General features: G+C 51.8%; 1 protein-coding gene across 6 annotated transcripts in view; it reads right to left on the bottom strand.

Moving 5' to 3' along the window:
* The window catches only part of OLFM2 (olfactomedin 2), a 78,838-nt gene that overhangs the window by 45,655 nt on the left and 16,657 nt on the right, over positions 1-16,526 (bottom strand). For 2 of the 6 annotated variants that reach the window (XM_078360513.1, XM_078360512.1), the window contains exon 1: positions 13,301-13,427. The exons of 2 other annotated variants lie outside the window; for them this stretch is intronic. Coding sequence is in view for 2 of the 4 variants with exons in the window: in XM_035283966.3 (XP_035139857.1) it covers positions 12,161-12,295 (135 nt within the window). In the remaining 2 variants the exon portion in view is untranslated. Of the gene's footprint in view, positions 1-12,160; positions 12,482-13,300; positions 13,428-16,526 lie in introns of those variants that run through there. 2 more of the 6 variants (XM_035283966.3, XM_035283965.3) reach the window with 1 other exon arrangement.

A 16,526-nucleotide genomic window follows, 5' to 3' on the forward strand; every position in this document is an offset into this window, starting at 1 on the left:
AAGAAAGAGAGGGAGGGAAGGAGGAAAGGAGAGTAGGAAAGAAGGAAAGAAAGGGGAAAAAAGGAAGGAAGGAAGGAAGGAAGGAAGGAAGGAAGGAAGGAAGGAAGGAAAGAAGGAAAGAAGGAAAGAAGGAAAGAAGGAAAGAAGGAAGGAAGCTGGGAACAGTGGCCTGTGCCTGTAATTCCAACTACTTGGGAGGCTGAGGCCTTAGAATTGCTTGAGCCTGGAAGGTGGAGGTTGCCCTGAGCTGAGATCACATCACTATACTCCAGCCTGGGGGAGAGTGAAACTGTATATGTACTAACAGTTGGTGTGGTGAGCAAGGCTATGCTCGGGGCTCTGTGTTCCTGACTCACTATCCAGGACGGCTGACTACCCAGACATGCACCTGACTCTAAACTTCCTCTGTGCTCTTTTGAAAAGAGCCTGAGGGCGCTTCTGAGGCCACCTTTGTTGGCTTTGAGATCTCGCTTTGCCAGAAGTTCAGAGAATTTCTGGAGATATGGTTATTCGTGTCCCAAAAGAGTAGCATGTAGCATTCAAGCGCGCAGGGATTCTGCAACCAGCTAGGGATGCCTGTGATGTTTATCCACAGGCGCCTGTGAATTCCCCGCTCAGGGCACACGTGGGGTATCTGGACATGCCTGTGACTAGCCATGTACATACGTGCGCATCAGTGGAATCCAGGAACATGCTGTTGTGCATTAGAGGAGATGTGTGTCTGTGCGCTGTTGCCGGCAGCAATAAACATTCCTTGTGTTCATAGGTGTTCACGACCGTTCTATTTCCACAGTTTCTGTGTACAGTTCACGAGCCCACAAGTCAACCTGCGTAATGACTTTATACACTGATTCTATATTGAGTACACTGGATATATTTGTGTTTACTTGCCTTTATCCTTTTTTTTGAGATGGAGTCTTTCTCTGTCATCCAGGCTGGAGTGCAACAGCATGATCTCGGCTCACTGCAACCTCCACCTTTTGGGTTCAAGCGATTCTCCTGCCTCAGCCTCCCGAGTAGCTGGAATTACAGGTGCCCACTACCATACCCGGGTAATTTTTGTTTTTTAGTAGAGACAGGTTTTCACCATGTTGGCCAGGCTGCTCTTCAACTCCTGACCTCAAGTGATCTGCCCGCCGTGGCCTCCCAAAGTGCTAGGATTACAGGTGTGAGCCCAGAACTTCAAGACCAGGTGGGAGGATCGCCCAGCCTTTTTTGTTTTTGTTTCTTTGTTTGTTTGTGTGGGGTTTTTTTTGTTTTTTGTTTTTTTTTTTTGAGATGGAGTTTCACTCTTGTTACCCAGGCTGGAGTGCAATGGCGCGATCTAGGCTCACCACAACCTCCGCCTCCTGGGTTCAGGCAGTTCTCCTGCCTCAGCCTCCTGAGTAGCTGGGATTACAGGCACGCACCACCATGCCCAGCTAATTTTTTGTATCTTTAGTAGAGACGGGGTTTCACCATTTTGACCAGGATGGTCTCTATCTGTTGACCTCGTGATCCACCCGCCTTGGCCTCCCAGGTAGCTGGGACCAAAGGTATGTACCACCACACCCCATTGATTTTTGTACTTTTCGTACAGAGAGCCCCAATTTCCCGAGTAGCTGGGATTATAGGCATGCACCACCATGCCTGGCTAATGTTTACATATTTTGTTGTAGAGACAGGATCTCACTATGTTGCCCAGGCTGGTCTTGAACTCCTGGGCTCAAGCAATCCTCCCACCTTGGCCTCTCTAAGAGCTGGGATTACAGGTATATGCCACTGCACCCGGACATTGCTTCTATCCTTGATAATTCGTGGACTTGTGCCACTCTGCAGCCATGCACAGAAGTGCACATACCCATATGCACAACTAGCTCTGCCACGGGTGCCAGTGTGTGAGCCCATCACGCAGGTGAACGCCTCCCTAGGAACACCCATGGCCCTCTCTGTGCTCTCCTGAACAGCCAGGTACATACATATATGCCCACCGGGAGCTACACACATGTCATTCACTAATGTGTTATCCATCCACCCAGAAGCCACACGCTTGGGTCCATTCAAGTAACAACTGTGCCCTTCCATGCATAACTCTCCACTCATCTGTGTCCAGCTGCCTGTATCCATGAACATTCCTACGCTCCTTTCAGGAGGAACTGGCATCTGTATGCATCTGTCAGCTGCCATCTCCCCAACGAACTCATTAGCATTACAGTGGGACCTGAAATATTCCTGCAGAACTCTGCTCTCCTAATAAGCCTGATGTCCTGCTGAGGTCACATGGCACTTGCAACGGCTAATGGAGCCAGCCTTGGCCAGCAGGTTTAGGGAACCCTGGACTCCTGGAATAGCCAGAGAATGCACTCCCAAGAATAAACAAATTTCCTTTTCTCCTCACTGCACCAAGTGCCCCAGCCAGCATCTATCTGCAGAAACAAAGTCACATTTCGAGATACGTTTTTGGCCCCAATACCATCCTGGCATCACACTAAAGGCTATATCTACTTGTTATTCTACTGAAAGTTGCATTACTCTGATGGGTAATTCACTGAGGGCTGATTACTAGACTTGTCATTATACTGAAGCCCACATCACTATGATGGGCACTACACTGAGGGCTGCATTACCAGACTTGTCATTATACTGAAGCTCACATCACTATGATGGGCACTACACTGAGGGCTGCATCATCAGACCTGCCTGAACTACCCTTATTGTGTGTGTGTGTGTTTTGTTTTGTTTTTGAGATGGAGTCTTGCTGTGTCACCCAGGCTGGAGTGCAGTAGCACAATCTTGGCTCAATGCAACCTCCGTCACCTTGGTTCAAGCAATTCTCCTGCCTCAGTCTCCTATGTAGCTAGGATTACAGGTATGCACCACCATGTCCAGCTCATTTTTGTATTTTTAGTAGAAAAGGGGTTTCACCATGTTGGCCAGGTTGGTCTTGAACTCCTGACCTCAGGTGAGCCACCCATGTTGGCCTCCCAAAGTGCTGGGATTACAGGCATGAGAAACTGTGCCCAGCCCAGGATGAGTATTATATTGAGGGCTTCATAACTAGAAAACTACACTTAAGAGGCAACACTTTCCCTCAGCACTGGTAGCTCCCCTGTGTGGGGTGTGAAGGGGCAAGCAGAAGTGGGGTTGAGAAGTGACTCTGGGGGGCCTGTGAGAACTAGAGAGATGAGGAAAACTGGGGATTCTGAAGCCACACACTGGGGGAGGGAAGCTAGAGGACAGAAAAGCAACTATTACATCAAGAGTTGGAATTCTGGCCAGGTATGTTGGCTCACACATGTAATCCCAACACTTTGGGAGGCCAAGGCGGGAGGATCACTTGAGGACAGGAATTTGAGACCAGCCTGGGCCACATATGAGCTCTATCTCAATACAAATTTTAAAAATTAGCCAGGTGGCCAGGCATAACCAGGTGGCCCAGCACTTTGGGAGGCCGAGGCGGGTGGATCACCTAAGATCAGGAGTTCAAGACCAGCCTGGCCAATGTGGTGAAAACCTGTCTCTACTAAAAATACCAAAAATTAGCCAGGCATAGTAGTCGGTGCCTTTAATCCCAGATACTCAGGAGGCTGAGACTGGAGAATCACTTGAACCCGGGAGGCAGAGGTTGCAATGAGCTGAAATCACGTCATTGCACTGCAGCCTAGGCAACAAGAGCAAAACTCTGTCTAAAAAAAAAAATTAGCATAGTGTGGTGGTGCACACCTGTAGTCCCAGCTATTTGGGAGGCTCAGGCAGGAGGATCGCTTGAGTACAGGACGTCCAGGCCACAGTGAGCTATGATCATGCCCTCTCACTCCAGTCTAGGTAACAGAGTGAGACCCTGTCTTGGGAGAAAAAAAAAAAAAGTTGAAACTCAACCTTCCTAAGCCCTAGTGCTAAAGGGGCTGGAAAGATTCAGACTGGTTCCTCTTAGAAGTGGTAGATCCTTGTCCTGTCTCTGCTGCTCCTCCCAGGAGCCCCTGCCAAAAACCTACCTTGCCATGCTCTTGAGAAGAGATACTTTACCTGCAAGTACAGGCCTTGGCAGCCTGGCACAGGAACTATACCCTGAGCAGCCCCAACACATGCCACATCCTCAGATGTGTACCACACACCCCACTGGCACCTCCACACAGTCAGACCTGCCTTTGCCACACTCAGACATCTCACACACAAGACACGCTCTAATCTACGCCAACACGTCCCTTGGGTCCAGACACAGCCGATGGCCATCAGATTCCCCTTACATGAGGCATGCTCACCATGAAGACACACTCAAACATGCTATGACATGCTCTGACACGCAGGGGTGTGCACAGACTCCCAAGCACGCTTTTGCGGAGGCCAGGCAGGTCTCCAGCCTCTGCCAGAGTCTCCACACCAGTGGCCACCTTGCCCTTCCAGATGGATTGATGGGGCGGCGGGGAGAAGGCTGCTATAAATTAAACATTGAGACACTGTCTGAGCACCAGGCTCCGCCATCCACTCATTGGATGGTTCCCTCCCAGGAGGCTGCGGGCACGCAGGGTGGGGGGAGAGGGCAGGGGAAGTGGCTCGCTTAATTAATTAGTCCTAATTGAGATATCTTTGCAAATATCCCTTTATTGAAGGACACCATTCCATCCGTTTCCTGGGAATTTGTCACCTCTATGTGTCTCCGGCCCCGGAGTATCACAGAAATAAATGACAAGACAAGAAAGAGTGCTCCCAAGAGCTGCTGGAATCTTAGCTGTGTTTCTGATCATGACAGTGGCACCGAGGGACAGGCAGGAAGGCTCAGAGATTCACAGAGATCCAGGCGGAGGGACAGAGAGATGAGGCAAAGGGAGATGCGGAAATACAAACTGAACTGCAGAGTCAGAGACGCAGACTCTGAGATGCAGGAAGACAGAGACGCAGGCAGAGAAACTTTGCAACTGGGAGGACCAGAGCAGGGACAGATGGACGCAAGGCTGGGCAGACAAACCTCTCCTCTGCCTTTTCCTGCCTGGCTTGGCCTCCCCCATCTCCTGGGCAATCCATTCTCTGCAGTGGCAGCGGTAACAATCAGGCCTGATTCCTTTTGGCCCTAGCTACCCTCCCCTTCCCTCTCCCTCCCCCAATCACTCCTGCAATCATCTCCCTTGTTCAAAATGAGCTTCTGCAGCTGCAGCCCAGACAGCTGTTCCATCTTGGAGCCAGTACTGGGCCCGGTGGCTGGGTCCTAGAGGGACACCCTCCTGAGTGGCAGCAGGGGAGAGGGAATGGTGCTGGGGGGGCAGTGGAGGTAAGGGGTCACATGGATTGCGGGAGCCCACCTCCATCTCCAGTCAATGCTTAGCCCCATCACCAGCATACCTGGGGGTCCAGACACCCCCAATACCTCTCTCTGGGGCCTTCAAGAGCGGTGGTCTGAGGCCAGGCATGGTAGCTAGCACCTGTAATCTCAGCACTCTGGGAGACTGAGGTGGGCAGATCACTTGAGGTCAGATGTTTGAGACCAGCCTGGCCAACATGGTTGAAACCCCGTTTCTACTAAAAATACAATAATTAGCCAGGCATGGTGGCGTACGCCTGTAGTCCCAGCTACCCCGGAGGCTGAGGCAAGAGAATCACTTGAACCTGGGAGGCAACTGAGTGAGGTTGCATTGAGCCAAGATCTTGCCAGTACACTCCAACCTGGGTGAGAATGAGATTCCATCTCAAAATAAATGAATGAATGAATGAGAGAAGTAGTCTGGGTCATCCGGCCTCTATCACCAAATCCTTCTTAACATCCAGCACAGGTCCTAGCCCTAGAGTCTCTCTGGTCCAAGAATTCTGTTTCCCATTGTCCCTGTCGGGGTCCTGTGGTGAGATGGAAACAGAATCCCAGAGACAGAGACAGAGACAGACAAATGCAGAGAGACAGACACGAAAGAGATAAAGAGACAGATATATGCATGGTGGCTCACGCCTGTAATCCCAGCACTTTGGGACGCCAAGGTGGGTGGGCACCTGAGGTCAGGAGTTTGAGACCAGCCTGGCCAACATGGCGAAATCCTGTCTCTACTAAAAAATACAAAAAAATTACCCTGGCTAATTTTGGTGGCAGACGCCTGTAATCCCAGCTACTTGGGAGGCTGAGGCAGGAGAAGCACTTGAACCCAGGAGGCAGAGGTTGCAGTGAGCAAAGACTGTATCACTGTACTCCAGCCTGGGCGACAGAGCGAGACTCTGTCTCAAAAAAAAAAAAAAAATTAAAATTAAAAAACATCTAAAGTCCCTGCAAGATCCCTCTGCCCTTGACACGATATGGCTCTCATCACCTCCCTTCTCTCACCTCCTCTCTCTCTTCCCCTTGCTCACTATGCTCCAGACATGGGCCTCCTCCCTGTTCCTTCCATACGCCAGGCAAGGTCTTGCCTCAGGGCCTTTACAGGGCTGTTCCCTCCACATGTAACTCTCTGCCTCCCCAAATCCTCCCTCTCTCCCCTGTCCCAGCCTTTCATCTCTTGCATATATGTTACTTCCTCAGAGAGGCCACTCTATCTAATTCTTCTCTTATTCTTTTTTTTTTGAGATGAAGTTCCTGGGTGCAGGCTGGCGTGCAATGGCACGATCTTGGCTCTCCGCAACCTCCGTCTCCTGGGTTCAAGAGATTCTCTTGCCTCAACCTCCCAAGCAGCTGGGATTACAGGCCTGTGCCACCACGCCCAGTTAATTTTGTATTTTAGAGATGGGGTTTCTCCATGTTAGTCAGGCTGGTCTCGAACTCCCTGACCTCAGGTGCCCACCCACCTTGGCGTCCCAAAGTGCTGGGATTGCAGGCGTGAGCCACCGCACCCAGCCTATTGTTGTTGCTATTGTTGTTGAGACAGAATTTCACTCTGCCACCCAGGCTGAAGAGCAGGTGCAATCCTAGCTCGCTGCAGCCTCCAACTCCTGGTTTCAAGCAAACCTCATGCTTCACCCTCCTGAGTGGCTGCGACTACAGGTGGGTACCAGGATGCCCAGCTAATTCTTTTTCTTTTTATTTATGTATTTCTTTCGATGGAGTTTTGCTCTTGTTACCCAAGCTGGAGTGCAATGGCTGGATCTTGGCTCAGTACAACTTCTGACTCCTGAATTCCCCTGCCTCACCCTACTGAGTAGCTGGGATTACAGGTGGCTTCCACCCCCATGCCTGGCTAATTTTTGTATTTCTAGTAGAGACTGAGTTTCACCATGTTGGCCAGGCTGGTCTTGAACTCCCAACCTCAGGTGATCCACCTACCTCAGCCTCCCAAAGTGCTGGGATTACAGGCGTGAGCCACTGTACCCAGCTAAAAATTGATTTTCTTTTTGTGTAGAGATGAGGTCTTGTTATATTGCCCAGGCTGGTCTTGAACTCCTGGCCTTAAGCAATCTTCCCACCTAGACCCCCCAAAGTGCTGGGGTTTCACATGTGAGCCACTGTGCTAGGCCTATTTTAATTTTTTTGTAGAAACAGGATCTTGCTATGTTGCCCCGGCTGGTTTCGAACTCTTGGCCTCAGCAATCTTCCCACTCCTGCCTCCCAAAGCTTGAGAATTACAGGCATGAGCCCTGGTGTCACTCTAAGTGCTTTTTGCTGAGAGCTGCTCAGCCCCTCCCTATTCTTCCCATGAAGCAAAAGGTCCTGCTAAAATAGCACACTCCTCCCCATCACCTCTTCCTTCTCTCCAGGAGGACGGGATGGTTAAGGGTATAACATGCAAGATTCAGGTATTTCACTTCAAGCCCCGAAATGATGGCCACGGCTGGCAATACAGCTGACAGCTCTTAGTCTGGTCCTGGATTTATGATCCCCAGGTGAGGAGCCATTCCGCCCAAGGCTCCCGTCTCACAGGGATGGTTTACGGCTGGGAGTTGGCCAAAGGTTGTAGCGGCAGCTTCCAGAGATGGTCTGTAACCACAGGAATGCTAAGCTGCTTCTGCAATTCAGGAGGAGGAAGCCAGAGAGAAGCAGGACCTCCGAGGCTCTAGGCTCACCCCCACCACACCACTGGGTCCTTTTCAAAGCCAGACACCAGCATCCAACCCTCCTGACTTTGGGAATCCACACTGCTTCGTTTCCTGAACCCCTCAGCCTCCCCAATGTTGGTGCGCTCACCTTCTGACATCTCCTCCTAACTGAGCACCTACTATGTGCCTGGTCACCTCCCATTTGTTCTCCCCAGTCGAGAGGAAGGTGAAATTGATTTAGACACTTGAGAAACATTTATTCCAGGTGTGGCTAAAGGGCAAACGAAACAACCCCTCCTTACTAAACACCTACTATGTGCCCTTTATTTGTTTGTTTTCGTTTGGAGGAGGAATCCACAAATCCTTATGAAAGTTTGATTGTAGATTCAGTCATTTGACAAATACTTATTGTAGGCCTACTATGTGTCATGCCTTAGGGTTCAGTAGTGAGCAAAACACAGACATCTTCAAGGATCTTACGGTCTCATGAAGACTCTAAATTCCTCCTGACTAACAAGGAAATAGAATCCCAGTTTCTCAGGAGGCTAAGACCGGAGAATGACTTAAGTCCAGGAGTTCCAGATTTCAGTGAGCTGTGATTATACCATTGCACTCCAGCCTGGGTGACAGAGTGAGACTCTTTCTCTAAAAATAATAATAATCATCATCATCATCATCATCATCACAGTAAGGAAACTGGGGCTTAGAGAAATTAAAGTCACACAGCTAGTAAATTAAAGTGTCAGAATTCAAACCCATCGATATGTTTAACTCAACATCTTATTGCTAACTGAGCATCTGTTATCTTAGGCACTGAGCTGGGGGTTTTCAAACATAAAAATGCTTGACATTTTTATGTATGAAAACCACCGAAAGCATTTTTATGTATGGCACTTGACAGTCTGGTGGACTAGGCCAGGTGCTGGTGGCTCCTGCCGGCAATCCCAGCATTTTGGGAGGCTGAGGTTGGAGGATCCCTTGAGTCTAGGAGTTCAAGACCAGCCTGGGCAAACATGGTGAGCCTTCATCTCTTAAAGAAAATAGTTTTGTGGAATAAATAAAATGGATGGAAGGACAGATGAATGGATGGAGAGGTTAGATGGATGGTGGAAGGATGGATGCATAGAATATAGAAATAGAGATGGTTAGATGATAAATAATTGGTCAGTGGAGGGATTGATGAATGCATGGATAGAGAGATGGATAGATAGAAGAATGAATCCATGCAAGGACAGAGAGACAAATGATGAATCATGGAAAGATGGAAAAAGAGGTGTGGAAGGATAAAGGGATGGATGTGTGAAAGGATGGATGTACAGACAGACGGATAGATGGAATAATGGGTGGGTGTATGAGTGAATGGATAGAGAGATGGAGAGCAAGGGAGATGGAAGGATGGGCATGAAAATGGATGGGTAGATGAAATAATGGATGGATGGATGGACTGATGGAATAATAGGTGGGTGGATGAATGAATGAATGGAGATGGATAGCAAGACAGATGGAAGGATGTACGTAAAAGTAGATAGATAGATGAAATAATAGATGGAAGGATGGATGGATGAAGAGATATATGGAAGGGTTAGATGGATAGATGAAATAACGGATGGAAGAATGGATGGATGAAGAGATATATGGAAGGGTTAATGGAGAGATGAAATAACGGATGGAAGGATGGATGGATGAAGAGATATATGGAAGGGTTAATGGATAGATGAAATAACGGATGGAAGCATGGATGGATGAAGAGATATATGGAAGGGTTAGATGGATAGATGAAATAATAGATGGAAGGATAGATGGATGAAGAGATATAGAAGGGTTAGATGGATAGATGAAATAACAGATGGAAGGATGGATGGATGAAGAGATACATGGAAGGGTGAAAGGATGGGGATTTGAACAGCAGATCTCTGCTACCCACAACAATTCTGTGAGGTGAGACATCATTCGCATTTATAGATGAGAAAACAATAGCTCAGAGTGACAAAGTCACTGGCCAGAGTCATAGAGTAAGTTGGGGACAAAATCTAGATTTCAACGTAGGTCTATCAGACTCTCAAGATAGACATTCTTATGTCACAGTCCCCTCCCAGCCCTCACCCTGAGTACCTTAACATCTCACTTCCCAGTTCCCTTTTGACAAAGTATAATAAGACTGAGGGATGGGGTGGAATCGGGGATGGGAGAGCCACTGGCTTTCAGCAGGTGAATTCATGGAAGCATTGGATGAAGGTGCTGTTAGCTACAAATGGGCCAGAGTAGAGATCAGGTCTGTTTGGGCAGACGTATACACGCTTATGGAAAACATGCAGCACGCAGAGCATCCTACCCGCATGCCTACAAGGCAGGCGCACACACACATTCATAAATACACGTTTGCACTTATATGCACACACTTACAAAGACCTATCTGTCCACACATATGCACACAAAGATACTTGCACACACACGTCTGCACAGGTACGTATACACACACAAAACCATAACTCACAGACATGCTTACACAGTTATGTATACATTCTGCAGACACACCATATACACACATTTACACACACCTGCACAGAGCACATGTACACAGACACACGCTTTCGATGGTGGTGGCGGGGAATTTAGCTTCGGATTTCAATGAGATACCATCTCTCTCCCTTCTCAGATGACAACAGCAAGAAGCCTGTGTCATACTCATGTATAATAAGTCATATGCACACACGCAATCTTGTAACAATGCAAATATGCACACAGATACACACACAGATATGTCCACACCCAAGCACAGTCACTCTGGGACACACCCACACTCACTCTGGGATGTACCCTCACACACAAGAAGACATATCCAGACCCCATGCCGGCAATGCACATCAACTTTCTCCACTCCCATTCCCCCAATATACACACAGAAACACGTACATATAGACACACCAGGACATACCCAAAAAACAGCACTTGATGTGACAGACACACAGAAACACACCGCTTCACACTTCGGCTGCAAGTCTGAGAATCTGGCCTGAAAGCTCTCACCTGTGTCAAGCCTAATACCACCCCAACCAGGGGTTGGACAAAGCCTTCTCAGATGTCCCCACCACCACCACACACGACCCTAGGGAGCAAATTCTTCTTTGCCCCTAGCAAAGAGAGAGAAAGAAGCTTCATGATGACCATTTGGGGCTAAGCAAGGGAGGGCTGGTGAAGTTGGAGCTAAAGAAAGGGAGCCCCAGGCATCCCAGCCTGGGTTTGGGGGACGATTTGGGAGGAGCCCCCCAAACAGTTGGAAGGGGAGTGTGGCTGCCAGAGGGTGGTGGAGTGGGAGGGGAGGGGCATATCTGGAGGAGGCCCAGGAAAGTTTGCAATGAAGGAAGCCCCTCCCCTCTCTCCCCAGGACACCAACATGAACCCGACAGAGTTCTCTCCTTCTCCCCAGACCCAGGGAAGTTCTGAGGTGGGGAAGCTGGAAGATAAAGCCACAAAGGGGGATGGGATGGGAAGGCGCAATCCCGGAGCTCCTGGAGGCAGCATCAGCTCCGGCCCCAGTCTGTGCCCAGTCTACCTCCCAGGGAGGGTGAGTTATGGGGATAAATATTCAGCACATGGCGAGGCAAGAATGGAGGCGGGGATGCAGGGGAGAGAAAAAGACAAAAAGAGATACAAACTCTCAGACAGTGCCACAGAGCCAGAGCCAGAGGCAGAGACAGAAATATTTATAGAAAGAGACCCAGAGACGCAAAGCAGGGGAAATGAATAGAGAGAGAACTACTCAGAGACGCCAAGACGCAGCCAGGCAGAGACCCTGAAGGTGGAAACACTCGGAGACCCGTGGATCCTCCCCTCTTTCAGAGCCAGGGTCCCTTGTGTCTCACTCTTCCGATGCACCCCGTTCAGCCCGGACCCGGCTCAATTCCGCAGCCCTTGTCGCCTCCGCCCTGGGGCCGGAGCGAGCCTGGTACGACGTTGGCGCTCAGACATTGCTCACTAATAATAATAATCAATAATAACAGCAAGAACCATGCTAAATGGCGCGGAGGTGGCCGGGGGTCCCGGGGCTCCTTCTGCCTCCACGTCAGACCATGGAGCCCCGAGAGGGCGTCCCCTACCCAGGCGCGCAGGGCAGGGTCGTGGGGAGCACGGAGGTTGGGGGGGAACAGGTGGGGGCCCCAGGGGGCTGCGGCGGCGGCAGCGTTTTGGCGCCGGCACCACGCCCCCCGGGAGCGCCCCTCTCGCGGCGGCTACTCACGATTTTCTCGGAGGCACCCGCACGGGACACGGTGCCGTTGAGCCCCACGAGCGAGGGCAGCGTCTGCGACATCCAGTTGGTGACCATGGCCATGGTGCTCAGCACGGCCCCGATCTTGAGCAGCGGCACCGACATCGCGCCCCCGCCTCATGCCCCGCGGCCGCCCGCCGCTCGTCCCTGCTCCGGCCCGCCGCGGGGCGCTCCGGCCCTAGCCACCCAGACGCCCCGGGGGACTTGGGAGAGGGGGCCCGAGCGCGAGCTGCGGGGCGGGGGGCGGGTCCGGGCCGGGACCGGGGGGGGCTAGGGGACGCGGGCTGCGGCTCCGCGCGCCTGGCGGGCTCCTCTTATAAAGCGCCGGCTCGGCCCCCCGCCCCCTCCCGCGCCTCCGTGCCGGGCACTTCCAGCCGCCGTGACGTCACGGCTCCGGCCTGGAGCCCGGCGGGGGGTGGGGGGCGCCCAGAGTGCCCTCACCCCCAACCCGGCGGCCTCGCCCGCCCCTCGCCGGGGACCGCTCAAGGGGTGGGGGACATCCCCCGGTGGCATTTCCCAAGCGCCCCACACCCACCGCGGTGGCATCCCCAGTCCCGCCCCCCAGCGGTATTCCCGCCCCCCTCCCTCTAGGCGGTGTTCCCGGGCCCCTCCCGCGCGCAGCCCCTCTCCGAGCCCCAGCCGCGGACCCCAAGAATAAAGACGCACTTGGCCCACCCAACGCTGTCAGGGGGCCGGAGTCGCAAGTCCCCACCCACCTACTGTTGGGACACCCACCCTGACTCCCTGAAACCTCGGAGAGCCGGCACTGGGGGGCGTGGGGAGCGACACGCTCGTGCGCTCCCATGAATCGGGTCTCCAAGGGTCTCCTTTAGCTGGGGGAAGGGGCTTCCTTCCCGGCACCGCTATCACTCTAGGGATCCCTCGGTCATTTCGGGCCCCCAGGGTGGCGTGATCCAGGGCCAGCAGACGCAATTGCTTGGGTGCAGGTGCGGTCGTGGGGTCATTTCAGCCGGGGGAGGAGTTCCCACGACTACCAAGGGCAGCTTCCTACCCAGGGACCGCGGAGACCCAGCACGCAGCTTTAAGGAGGCGAGTCCCGGGCGGGTGTAGAGTCGCAACTTGAACTTGGGGTAGGGGCGGGGCACTCACACTTCGGACCTTCCTCGCGACCCCGGGGACCCGCTCCGGGCCCGCCCGCTCGGGGGAGCGGGAAGCGCAGTGCCCTCGCCGCCCACCCGTCCGCCCACGCACCAGCCGGCGGCGGCGGCTGTGGGGCAGCGGAGAGGAGCGCCTGGCGGGTTTTAATTTCCTCTGTTTTGCCTGCACTCACGCCCCCTCCTGGCGTCCCCGCATCACCTCGCGCCGCCGCCGCCGTCGCCCTCAGCCCCCGGCCGCCGCCGTCTGGAGGCGGCGATGACTCAGGCCTTTCCAGGCGGTGGCCCCGGGCTGAGGGCTAGGGCTCGGGAGAAGCGCCAAACACGAGTGGGGTGTGGGGCAGGGGATCCGGAACCGTCTTTTTTTCTGAGCTGGACAACACGAAGATGCAGGTGTAACCTACAGTGATGCCGGTTCGCCTCTGCCTCAGTTTCCCCATCTGCCAAGTGGGTAATGGAAACCTAACACCTGTAAAGGATTTGGTTATCCTGACAATCAGGTAATTTACTGAGCATCTACTACGTCCCAGGCACTGTGAACAACAGACGAAAATGCCCATCTGTGTGAAATTGAATATTCTTTTTCTTTTTATTCACCTGGGTGCAGGTGGGCTAAGGCAGAAAAGGGCGTTAGCGCTTTTTCTTTTTTTTTTTTTTAAGGTAGAGATGGGCATCTCGCTATGTTGCCCAGGCTGGTCTTGGACTCCCGGCCTCAATCGATCCTCCCACCTTGTCCTCCCAAAATGTTGGGATTCCAGGAGTGAGCCTTCAGGCCAGATGTAAAGATGAATATTCTAGGGGGTGAGACAGTCAAGAAATAGAGGGAAAGGGTTAAGTACTTAGGATATTAGGAGGAGGGGGAAGTAAACTTTAAACAGGGTGATTGGAGAAAGGTGCGTTTAAGCAGAGACCTGAAGAAACTGAGGACGGGAACCATCCGGATTCTGGGGAAAGAGAGTTCCAGGCAACAGGAACAGCAAGTGCAAAGGCCCTGAAGCAGGAGTGCTCGAGGACCAGGAGGAGGCCGAGGAGGCTGGAGTGAGCCAGGGGAGGATAAAGGATGATGATGTTTGTAAAATACTTGAGGAGTGTCTGGGACGTGGTGGGTTTTTCAAATAGTAGCTGCCATTGTTGTTATTTGAAGCCGGGCAGAGTAGCTCACACCTATAATCCCAGCACTTTGGGAGGCTGAGGCAGGTGGATCACTTGAGGCCAGGAGTTTGAGACCAGCCTGGCCAACATGATGAAACCCCCATCTCTACTAAAAATACAATAATTAGTCAGGTATGACGGCACATGCCTGTAGTCCCAGATACTCGGGAGGTTGAGGCGGGAGAATCACTTGAACCCGGGTGGTGGAGGTTGCAGTGAGCCAAGATCAAGCCACTGCATTCCAACCTGGGCAACAGACAGAGTGAGACCCTGACTCCAAAAAAAAAAAAAAGAAAAAGATGAGCTTTTGCCAGCTCGTTCCAAAGCTTTCATTGATGAGTGCTGAACACTTTGCAGATGCATGGTTAACTGCTGCTGCAACATCCATGAACAGTACAGAGACACCCCTATTTCCAGGTGAGGAAACAGCTCAGAGAGGAGAGGTGCCCAGTTCAAGGGAACCTAGCAGGGAAGTGGGGACCCAGGTTTTGAACCCAGGTCTGTCTGATTTCAGACCCCAAGACCAACTAAGCTCCCGGCCTCCTGGCTTAGACAATTTGGACCCCAGAGATACTTTCTCACCCTCTGGCCACGGGTGCTGTGGGAAACTGCCTTAGTTCAGTGCACCCAAGCTTATCCAAGGAGTGTGAGTTTGCACTTGCTTGCATTTAATTCCTCGCCTGCCACCTCCCCCATGTTTCCAAAACTCCTCTCACCAAAGGTGCCAATTTGCCAGGTGCCCACCCTCATGCCAGTCCTCATTAGGTCATTCTTATAGTAAGGCGGTCTCAGCACACCATCACCTTCTTGAAATTCCTTTTTCCCTTGACTTTCAGAGACAACGTATCACTTCCCAGTTCTGCATCCACCTCTCTGGCCGTGCCGTGGCTGTCTGCTACTCTGTCTGCTACTGCTCCCTAAAAGTCTGTAACTCTCAGGGCTTTGTCCTAGGTTCCCTGCCCCTTTCATTTGCCTGGACCACCATACCCACTCTCAATGTTTTGGCTCCACCTGGGACACTCCTACCTCAGGACCTTTGAACTTCCTGTTCCCTCTGCCCAAAACACTATTACCAAGGATGCCCACACAGCTTGTTCCTCTACTTTTTTTTTTTTTTTTTTCTTTTTTGAGACTGAGTCTTGATCTGTCGCCAGGCTGGAGTGCAGTGCCACGATCTCGGCTCACTACAACCTCCGCCTCCTGGGTTCAAGCAATCCTCCTACTTCACCTTCCTGAGTAGCTGGGACTACAGGTGCACACAACCACGCCCAGCTAATTTTTGTATTTTTAATAGAGATGGGGTTTCACCTTGTTGGTCAGGCTGGTCTTGAATTCCTGACCCTCAGGTGATCCACCCACCTCAGCCTCCCAAAGTGCTGAGATTATAGGCATGAGCCACCGTGCCCTGCCTAATGAATGTATTTTTAAGGGGTAGGGTCTTGCTCTGTCACCCAGGCTGGAGTGCAGTGTTTCAATCATAGCTCAATGCAGCCTTTAACTCCTAGGCTGAAGTCATCCTCCCACCTCAGCCTCCCTAGTAGCTGGGATTACAGTTGCAAACCACCACTCCCAGCCCTTTATTTAATTTATATCTCTGCTCTGTCACGGTGTGGGTCAGAGCCATGCCCTGTCCTTCCCCCAGAAAACTACATTTCCCAGATTTCACTGCATACTGGCTGCCTATTCAGTTTATCCAATGGGAGACAACGGAGGGAGATCGGAGGTTGGAGAGGAAGGGAGAAGCCAGGATGTTTCTCCCCTCTGTTACTGCTTGGGGTGGAGGGTGTTTCCCGACAGTGGCTACGCCTCCTCCATCATCCCAGTTCCCACCCAAGGGTCCCTTCCTCATCACATGCCCTCTTTGCCATGTCCCTCCTATAGCTTTCTGCTGTAGCTTATTCTGGATTTCATCATCATCCCACGTGGCTTCTCAACTCTTTGTTCTCCCACTTAACCAATTCTCTGTGTTCAATTCCCCCTCAGCCGGGTGTGGTGGCTCATGCCTGTAATTGTAGCACTTTGGGAGGCTGAGGCGGGTGGATCACTTGAGGGTCAGGAGTTTGAGACCA

This window comes from Callithrix jacchus, chromosome 22 (assembly GCF_049354715.1).
Source record: "Callithrix jacchus isolate 240 chromosome 22, calJac240_pri, whole genome shotgun sequence".
Classification (NCBI taxonomy): Eukaryota; Metazoa; Chordata; class Mammalia; order Primates; family Cebidae; genus Callithrix; species Callithrix jacchus.